The sequence below is a fragment of the Merops nubicus genome, unplaced genomic scaffold, assembly GCF_000691845.1.
Source record: "Merops nubicus isolate BGI_N331 unplaced genomic scaffold, ASM69184v1 scaffold44382, whole genome shotgun sequence".
NCBI classification, from domain to species: domain Eukaryota; kingdom Metazoa; phylum Chordata; class Aves; order Coraciiformes; family Meropidae; genus Merops; species Merops nubicus.
In genome coordinates, this window is record NW_008596403.1 from 1 (window position 1) to 10,554 (window position 10,554).

General features: G+C 42.7%; 1 protein-coding gene across 1 annotated transcript; it reads left to right on the forward strand.

Annotated features, from left to right (window-relative positions):
- Positions 1-44: 44 nt before the first annotated feature.
- PSMB1 (proteasome (prosome, macropain) subunit, beta type, 1) lies at positions 45-6,098 on the forward strand. The gene is made up of 6 exons (XM_008936362.1): positions 45-191; positions 1,219-1,326; positions 1,955-2,036; positions 2,740-2,869; positions 4,345-4,451; positions 5,818-6,098. Exons 1-6 carry the CDS (start codon positions 88-90, stop codon positions 6,001-6,003), a joined length of 717 nt encoding a protein of 238 aa, XP_008934610.1. The 5' UTR covers positions 45-87; the 3' UTR covers positions 6,004-6,098.
- Positions 6,099-10,554: the final 4,456 nt, after the last annotated feature.

The window sequence follows — 10,554 nt, forward strand, 5'->3', positions numbered from 1 at the left end:
CCACGGCCCGCCTAGAGCGGTGCCGCGCCACTTCCGGCTCCGCCGCGGCCATTTTGCCGTGAGACAGCAGGGAGCTGGAGTGGTACGATGTTGCTCTCCGCAGCCCGGTACGCGGCCTCCAGGCCGGGGATGGAAGAGGAGCTCAACGCGCCCGTGCAGTACCGCTTCTCGCCCTACACCTTTAACGGAGGGTAAGCAGCCGCAGGCGGGCCGGGGCGGGGGGGGCCCGAGGCCCACACGGGAGGGGGACCCGGGGAGCCTGGCGGCGGGGCTGGGTCTTTCTCGTCTCCTTGTAGCCTTTGTCCGGTACGCTGTGAGGGTTTGTCTCCTCTGGCGAGCGCCTTTTGTAGAGAAAGGGAGGCAGCACGGCGGAGAGCTGTGCTCGGCCTGGTCCCGGACTGACCCTCCCGCGATCCTTGCAGCTCCTCGGGGTGTTCTTGGGTGTCTGTGCGGCTTTTGGCACTCCCGGTCTCCCTGAACTTCTACTCGTCAAAATAGGCACCTCCCATTTTCTACGGGGTTGTTTCTTTATAGTGGTTCAGGAAACAAATGCAAACGACATATTGCTCGCTTTTGAAGTAATTGCTGGGTTGAAAGCTACCCGGCCATAACTGATAAAGGTAGGTGGTGCTTTACAGACGCTTGGCCTCAGTTGGAGACAGGATCTGGCCAGGATACTGTTATTTAGATGCTTTTTATAACGCCCAAATGCTTTTTAAAGGATGTCAGCTTTATTATGTAATGGTAGCACGTGTGGCAGTCACAAAATTAGTTAATGGCAAGTAAACAACATAGGATAACATAAGATTTGTAAAAGTGGTTATAATTTAAATATAATGATACTGATGTTTAGTATTTGGCTGGAGAGTGTTTGGAGGGCAAAACTCTTTTAAGAAGGGTGAATCTTTTGTTAACAGCCATCTAAAAGTCCGTTGAGTCTGGTGCTTGCATTGTATAGAAACTCCATTTTACCAAGTTTCTGTACAGTTTTTGGTCAGAGTAGAGAATCATGTGCACGCATTTTTCTTTGGTGTGTCTGGTATTTTCCTCTGTTCTTGGTCAGATACAGGGATGTGCATGGTTGGAAACACAGCAAGGGTTATAAGATGTTTGAGAAAACATGAGGTTGGGTATAGAACTACTACCTAGTCTGTTCCTCTGTTGCCTAAGAAAATACCAGTGCTGCAAGTCATGACTCTATGAATACTCTTTTTTAAGGACTGTGTTGGCAATTGCTGGAGAAGACTTTGCTATTGTTGCCTCTGACACACGACTGAGTGAAGGTTATGCAATTCACTGCCGGGACAGTCCAAAATGCTACAAACTGTAAGTCCAGATCTCATAAGAATTGGAACAAATGAAAGACCTTTTGTTCTGCTGAGCATGTCGCCTGCCTGGAACGATCTATCACTGTTGAAAAAAGGAGAGTAACAGAATTGATTTTGGAGCCACGGTGAATCTGGGGGTAATGCAAGATAGGATGTGATGATATAAATACAGCCAGATTTCTAGTCATTCTAGTGACAGGCTGAGAGAGGATTTTGGTTTAGACCGTTTTTGAATGGCTGTTTTGTGTTAGTCTGTAAGTGTGTGTGAATGTTTGTGAACTTTGGTCATTTACTGGTTTAAATTTCAAACTTCCTGTAGTTAGTGTTCGTGAAACATTCTGAAACTGAGCTAAGAGCTTACTCTCTGCAGTGCTTCTGCAGCCAGGTCACTTCTGTTGTGCTGACACTGAGAACCATCAGCACTTCATGAATTCTCTCCAAGGTGCAGGTTGCAGTGGCCTTTTGTATGTAAAATACCCGTCACTACATTTTGGGCAGTTGGTTTTGGTAGCATTAGAGAAACTGAAAATACGTTTGTTGTTTTCGTAACAGACTGTTGAAGAAAGTGGCATGGTTCATCCTATACAAACAAATCTAAAACTGCAACAAAATTGTACATTTTACAGAACAGATCGAACGGTCATTGGCTGCGCTGGTTTCCATGGGGACTGCCTCACCCTTACTAAAATTATTGAAGCAAGATTAAAGGTAGGTATCTATCTTATTGTATTTAGAAATTACATACGAGACCAATAATATGACTCAGATACAGTTTTTGGGTTGTTTTTTTTTTTTTATGTGTTTGTATCGTCCCTCATCAAGTCACACCAGGGGAGGTTTAAGTTGGATATTAGGAAAAAATTCCTCCCCGAAAGGGTTGTCAAGCAGTGGGACAGGCTGCCCAGGGAAGTGGTGAAGTCACCGTCCACGTAGTTATTTAAAAGTCAAATGTAAAAAATGTAGGTGTAGATGTGGTGCTGAAGGACATGGCTTAGTGGTGGTTTGGCAGTGCTAGGTTAACAGTTGGACTCAATGAATTTAAAGGTCCTTTCTGACCAAAACAATTCTATCATTCTGTAGATGAAAACATAAAACTGTATTGCTAGTGAAAGGTCAGGCAGGGGAAATTGCCACTGTGTTCTAACTAAGGTAACATCACAGATTTAAACAATGGAAGAGCTGGAGAGGACACCATTAATGAGGCAACATCTATTCTTTACAAAACCTTGAGAAAGGTTAATTTTTGTAAGAAGGCTTTACTTTTAGAGTAGTGTGGTTTTAGTAATCATGCTAGTTAATAGTCTTGCTTAGCATCAGATTCTTCTGTAGTGAGGTTACAGAAAATGTAATTCTGATTGAGGGTAGAACTTGGTGTTTGACTTTCTTCTTGGATGTGCTGTTCCACTTGCAGATGTACAAGCATTCCAATAACAAGACGATGACGACTGGGGCTATTGCAGCAATGCTGTCAACAATTCTGTATTCTCGACGATTCTTTCCTTACTATGTTTACAACATAATCGGTGGACTTGATGAAGAAGGTAGGACTTGAAATAAAAAATTTTAAAAAGAGTGGCTAAATTGCTGTGGGTGAATAGTTACCCTCTTGCATCTCGGATGTGCTGATGGAACAACAAAGTTTGTGCTCCTGTTTCAAACACCTGCCTTCAGGCATCACGGTACTTACGTAGGTCAAATGCACATTGTGCTTCTGACTTGGTTTCCTAGTTTCTACTACTAACTTGATCTTCTGTTTCTGCAGGTCTGAAAGTCTAAAAGCTATGTTAAAATTATTTGATCACAAGTGAAATCTGCTGACATTGCTTATCAATAATACTTGAGACTGGAACACTGTAATAGCTTTGCTGGATTTCTTAATTGTGTCTTTAAAGGGGATATTATCAGTAAAACTGTATATATCCTACTCAAGCCTTTGAGTGTGGTAGAGCTTATTAAATATGAAGGTATACTCTAGAGACAGGTTTCTACAAAGGTATTTTTAAGTGTTAACTAACCTCTAATGAAAATCACAGCTTCTACATGGAAGCTGTAGTTTCACGTGCAGCCATTCCAGGACATACTGGGCTCTTGCCTGGTGAGGTGGCTGAGTTGCTAAAATACTGTGTTCTCCTCTGGCTTTGAGCAGGACCTGGGAGGTGGCCTTGTTTGAGTAACTTCAGCCGTTCCCCACAGTTTGTTGTTACCATTAACTTCTGCTGCTTTCCCAGTCTTGCCAAGACACGTGTGTGATGTGTGGAGTCTGGAAGGGGATTAGTCTGCCCTGTGTCAGGGCAGCTCTCGGGTTATGAGGGTGTTGTAGCCATGGGAGGAACTGGATTGCAGGTTTGCACCTGTGGGCTTAATTTGGGCCCAGCAAGCCTGACTTGGTGTTTCTTGGCGGATCTCCAGTAGCTTTCTCAGGGCTGTCCTGCCACCTGTACCGTGCTGCCGGGCGCACCAGCCCGTTTATTAAACTGGAGGTGACCTGTCTGATGAGAAGGGCTGAGCTTGGCCAGGTGCTGTGTTTTGGCTAGCACGTCCTCATTGAGCCCCAGTGCCTCAGAGCCCCCGTGGGCTGCCCCGCTGGCGCGGATGCAGGGTAGGGAGCTTTGCCCAGCCCGGCCTGGCTCCAGAGGGAGCCACGTGAGGGACCAGAGGAGGGATGCAGAGGCAGCTGGGCGAGCTCTGGAGGCAGAGCATGAGGTCGCCCTTCGAGGGTGACGGCTGAGCTGCCTCTTTGTGCTGGCCCTGGAGCCAGCAGAGCTCTGCGCAGTGCTGCGCCCCGGCGCCTTCTGCTTTGGTTACTCTGCACCAGCATCTTCTCTGGGGCAAGTGCTGCAGGAAACGTATGTTAGAGCGTGGCTACAGTTTAAATATTGAAAACAACCTTGTGTGTAGTACCAGGCTACACCCGTGGCAAGCCTGCTGTATGGCTATAGTTTTTGATGTAATTGCTCATCAGTATTGGGAGTCTTTCTGGATTGTAATTACATACTTTTTTTTTTTTTTTTTTCAGGCAAGGGAGCAGTATATAGCTTTGATCCAGTGGGCTCATACCAGAGAGATACTTACAAAGCGGGTGGATCAGCAAGTGCTATGCTGCAGCCCTTGCTTGATAACCAGGTAAATTTTCTTTTTTTTCTTTACCTTTTATTATTTCAGTGAACATTTGTGACACTTTCGAGACATGTTCTAGATGTATTACAGGTAGGTTTGTTAATCCATAAACTTATAAGTTGTGTGGCATTACCTTCTATGGGAGAAATGAAGAGCTTTGCTTTAGAATCTGTTCAGGTTTTTAATATGCTACAAACAGTTGAGTGTCTGTTCAAAATAAAGGTAAATGTTTTAGTTGGGGAATTACATTTCCCATACAAACTGATTTTTTTTTTTTTTTCAGATGTTTTTATTCTTTAGCTGGTAACATAAATATGCATGTAATTTATCATGAGGTAATACTAAATTGAGAAGATAGACTTGATAGGGTGTATGTAAAACATTTTATCAGTTAAAGGTTGTACAAAACTTAAGACTTTTCAACAACTCAGAGACCATTTTCTAAGAATGTTCTCATATAAAAGTGATGGAAATTCATTCAAGTTAAATATGTCTAAAACTTCTTGACAAATATTTCATATTTAATGGAAGCTGTTAATTGTTAAATGAGAGAAATATCAAAGCATGTTTTACTCATTTTATTCTCTGACTTCCGTGTTGGTATTTAGTCAGTTGAGCCTGCTGTTAACACAATTTTTGTGCTTAAAAACACACTCTTAGTTCTTATCAGCTGAGGAAAAACAGGAAATACTATATTCCTTAAATGTTAATTGTTGTTTTTATTTACACAACTTCAGGTTCCCAGCTTTGACTTAGTTTTGAGCTTTATTAACTGAAGAAAAATAAAATACCTTTTGTAGAAACAAAGTTGTCATAAGTAGCTTTTTACTGCTTATGAGTTTGAGGCAAAGTAAGTGACTCCTCCCCCCTTTTTCCTGTTCTGGTGCTTAATTGGACACTTCTAAAATACACTATTTAATAGGACCAGTTATGCTCTAATATAGACTGTTATTTTTTAATTCTAGCTATGTTGAGGAGTATTTGCTTTTAAGAAATGTTCCTAATTACAACTGCCTTGAGAAGAGGCTTGTGTGCAGTCCTGATGCTGCCAACCCCAGGAGAAGTTTCTGAAGATTTAGATCAGTTCAGATCTGAATGTTCATCATGATCTTGCATATGCTGAATGTGTGGGTGGAGCTGTGCTGGCTCTGTGCTGGATCTGCTTCTAGCTCCTTCTGCAGGAGCATCAGCAAGGTTCTGATCATGCAGCTGTGAACTGTGTGGAGGAATATTTGCACCAGCTTTGGGTTTCTACAACAGATCATTCCCTTCTTAAGTAGTTGAAATCTGTTTGTTCTACTGCCGAGACTGAAACAGCTTTCATGCTGGAAGGATCAGACTTCCTTTAAAGTGCATTTTCATATTTTCTTAGATTGGCTTCAAGAACATGCAGAATGTGGAGCACGTGCCTCTGACCCTGGAAAAGGCTTTGCAGCTGGTTAAAGACGTCTTTGTTTCTGCTGCTGAGAGAGATGTGTACACAGGGGACGCACTTAAGATTTGCATTGTCACAAAAGATGGAATTAAGGAGGAAAGTGTCCAGTTACGAAAAGACTAATTCATTTTGCTTATAAACCCCTCCCTAATCTATGCTGTATGTTTTACCTGTATTATGAAGACGTTTGCCATATTAAATTTTTTCCAAGAAATTCACGTACTGTAATGCTGAATATTTGCTTTGTTAGAAATGACAGTGTTTTTCAGAAGTCGGAGCAGTTCGTGATAAGGAAGCAGCTAAGGGTTGCAAGTCAGTTTTGTTCAACTCATTGTAAGACATCGATCAATCTCATACCAGTGTCAGTTTAATCTCCTCCTTGCAATCCCTTTTGCTGCAGTCTGGGGCAGTTTAAGCATTGACATTTAGGTTCAGAGACTGATAGTGCTTTCAGTTCAGCCTCGGCTTAGTGAGAAAAGAGTTTGGTTCTGTTCCTGCTGCCTTCTCTACACTTTATAGTTTGCTTTTCCTGCCTTCTCCTTTATCTCCCTGATATCCTGTCCTGACATTTGCTCTCTCTGTACTTATTTACAAAGACTATAAATACAAGTCACCTGAACCCAATTTCTTTGTGTAAGAGGGAAGAAAGTTAAATGGAATCTTTCAGAGTTCAGTCCTGGACTCTGCATCTGGGTTCACCTCTATGTGCGTCTTTTCGGTTAATGCCCAAAATCTGAAGCATTGTCCTTTTCTGGATACTGATGGGGAAAAAAGCTTAGTATTGAGATTCCTGAATGCCTTTTAATGTCTGGCTGCTTTGTTTACCCTAATGCTGCTTTTGGTTCTTGGGCAACAGCACATCAGAGTGTGTATATTTGATGCAGTATTGCATTCCTGGAAGTCAGCTTGAGTACTAGGACCTTTCAGAAAGCAGAGCTGTATCATCTAGGGCAAAATAATCTCTTGCCCCAGAATCCTTTCACAGGCTATATCTGTTTAGAAAAGGACATATGTCTCCTTGCTCAAGGTGGCACACTTGTTTTTGTCAAAGAACCAATTTGCTGATGTGTTTGACCCTGTAGTAACTTTGTCTCCTGTTTGGGCGTGGCTGGCTGCCTTCTGTGCTGGGTTTCTGGTGCTGTGCACTCTTCCCAGCTCTGGCTGTAGTCTTCTCCAGTGATGGTAGTCTTGGGCTTTCTAGACAGTTTAAACAGTGGGTAGCAGTTTGAACCTCAGTAGTCAAACAGCAAGTGCATTTTAACTGTCTCTAGCTGTGTTTAGGGAATGGGGTGGGTGGGAACTTGGAAGAGCAGCTGTTTCCCAGTGTACTCATGGAAGCACTTGACCACTGGGTGCCACTCTTGGGCAGGGTAAGGAGGGAACAACACCTTGTCCTCGGGTGGCTGGGCAGCAAGGCCCGTGGCATGTCAGAGTGAGGCTGGAGCTGAAGTCACTTGGTCGCCCAAGTCTGAACTTCCAGGCTCGTTCAGGTGGCCTAATGGGATGTGCAATGTTGTTTGCAAAAGTGATCTGACATGGGTGAGGTGAGTTGTATGCATGAGTGTGTAGCTGTGTGCTGCTCTGTGCTGAGCAATGTGCACACAGTGCAGTAATTCTAAAGAGTGGAAAGCTTGTGTGTATTTAAAGTACAAACCAGCAGCACCAAATTAAATACATGCTCTGTTACTGTTACAAAATTCAATTAAAGCTCTTTAAGCTCTGCTATCTTTGATATCAGATTTGTGTTGAGTGGGTCGAGGGTTTCACAACTTTATGCAAAGTTGGGTGAAGTCTAGTGAAACTAAATAGCATTTAAGTTGCAAAGAAAAGCAGCTGAGGGGAAGAAGCTGACATGTCTGCCTTTGGGACAGGTCTGTTTGCAATATGCAAGGTCTAAACAGTGAAGGGAAGGGCAACAAACAAGGGGAACTATCTAATTTGTACCTGAGTTAGTTCAATGCTCTTAGAGGATTCCAAATGTATAAGAGAGTTGCAGTGATACAGTTTTTTTTTTTTTTACAATTTTGATAAATCTGGATGCTTTTATATTTAAGGGTTGATTTCACACCCAAAATAAATGCATGTCCAACAAATTTTAGGAATTACTTGACGTAGTCTGAGGCATCGAGGCATGTGTCTAAGTTGTTTGAGGAACAAATAGGAGGTGATGAGTGTTCAGGTCTCACTTGCAGTGTCAGAAGAGACGGAACAGGGGATGCAAGTTTTCCCGCCACTGCCTCAGTGCTGTCCTGTTGGATCACTTGTGTCATGAGGTGCCCATTTCGTATCCCTTTCAGTTTTCCATAGGGAAGGTTTTTTTCACAGGCCTATTAGACTGAAAATATCGAATTTCTTTTATGGAAGATGGTAGCACTGTATCCACTCCCCCTGTGGATGGGTTTGGACCCAGTGCTGTGTGAAGGTTTGTTTCCCAAGTTGTTTTTAACTTCCTGGTTATGCCCTGCCCGGATGTCATCCCCACTCGTGCTCAGAGCTGGGAGCTGCAGGAGTGACAGGAGGTATGTGAGTACAAAAATGCTCATGGGCCACTCAGCTAGAAGCTGCTTGCTTGCTCATTAGTGTTAAAACACATTCAAAAATTGCAGATGTCATATGTGTCGTACAGGTAAAAGGCACCAAGAGGTTTTGGTTTTTTTTTAACCCACCGAGTTACTTATCTGTGTGAAGATCATCCTCACCTTGGGCTGGAAGGTGGGAACGCCCTGAGCATGCAACTCTCCTTAGTCCTGTGCCTGTGCTTCCAATGTGTAAATCAGGTCAATAGTCACCTTGCACTATGTCTACAATGTAAATTAATAGTTTATGAAGCACTTTGAGCCCTATCTGGTTACAGAGTATCTAGGCAGGTAGGCTACAGAGGTACAGTTAGGCAAAACAAATGCAACAATACCACTTAGGGTTGATAGAAGCAAAGGTCTGGGTTTGCTGCTCGGCCAGGGATTAGATGCCTTTATCACAATTTCACGTAAGAGGAAGGAGAGGGATATTTTTACCTTGTCACACGGTTAATAATAATAAAAAAAGGCATTGCGTGTTTTTCAAAGGAGAGCTGTACTGGAGGGTTTGAAGCGTCTTGGGGCGAGCACTCCTAACCACCTTGTTCAAGAGCTCACAAGCGACGGGGCTTGTAACAAGAGCAGCCACAGGTATCTCGACTTCATCTGCAGCAATACCAAGAGGCTCCCGAAGATGGCAATAGCTGGTTGTCATCGCAGGCCAACACGATTCCACCCGCTGCGGGTAAAAGTAGTATTAAGTGCTTGACCAGTTTCCCCCTGTAATGTGCTTTGCGGTGCTGTTTCTGGAGGAGATGGGAGGCTTTCTTTTGATCCCAGCCAAATGGCGGCATACCACTGCTTAGGTAAGGGACTGCACAAGGTCAGAATTGGCCTTAAAAACTAGGGCTGTAATAAAGTAGACCTGGCTTTCGTTTTGGACATGTTTTCAGCAACGTTGTTTATACATCAAATCCCTTTTGTGTACAGGAGAGGGGGCTATTTACTATGGAAAGTGAAAGTGCTTGACAGAACATAAATGCTGCATGTATGTTTCTGAAAGTTTAGTTTGCTTTATCATTCGCTCTATCGGTCATGGGTAAGATTTAATTTTCCCAAATACTGAGCTTTCTCACTCTTCGATTACATTTTTCCTTTTACCGTGAGAAAAAGAAATGCTACACGTGCTTCACTGTGATAGGAGTCAGGAGCAGGCTGCCTCTATTTTTATTGCCACTTCCTAGAGAAAACCATTTAAATGGAAATTATAAAACGTTATTTTAAGTATAGCAATTTGAAGTGGTTCTACTGCAACTTATTCCTTCACATAATTTATTTATTTAGGGAACAAAGCTGTAGTTTCCCACACTTGAAAAACTTTTTGTTTTTTGATACCTCAGAATCAGCAGTCCTAGAAAGCAAGAGAAAGCTGCCTTGGCAAGTGATCTCAGCTTAGTGGTTCAGGATTTTACAAAATTAAGCTTGGGGACAAGTGACAGGAGCAAATGGGGAATGATTAAAGCAGCATTCATGTGAATCTAAATAAAGTAGTCCTGTTTCTCTCTGGACTAGCAGAAGATAGTTTTAAGAGCATAAAGTAATTGCTGCGTTGTTCAGGGTTTCCTGATGTGGAGTCAGGAACCAAGTTTTGAGTAGAAAGGATTTGGAAACAACAGCTTTCAGATTCCTCTTTCTTTCAGCCTTTGCCTTTGTTTAGTATGAATGTCCTTTGCTTTTAGGCCATTTGGGGCAGTCATAAACCAGACAATATGGCACATAGGCCTGAAGTTAACTAAGATTTGTCTCCAGGTCTGCATTCTAAAGCCAAATTCCTTTTGAGAAGGGGTTTTGTCTGTGTGAGTGCAGCGGAGTGAGACCAACCTTATATTCTTTCAACTCTAATATGTAGTTAGTTTAATTGTATGGACTGTTTTATGTGCACTTACTTTTCTAAGCAATTTCAACAAAGTATTCGTAATTACAAAAACATGGTTTAGCAGAAAAACAAACAAAAAATCCTCAGTATCTTTCCTGTTAGGCTGTTCTTGGCCCTTTTCCTAACAGTTGCTGGCAAAGTTCAACTTCACTGTTTGTTTCAGTCTCAAGCTGGGGGGGTAGGGATGGACTGTAGCCTACAATAATTAATATTCTTTGGCAC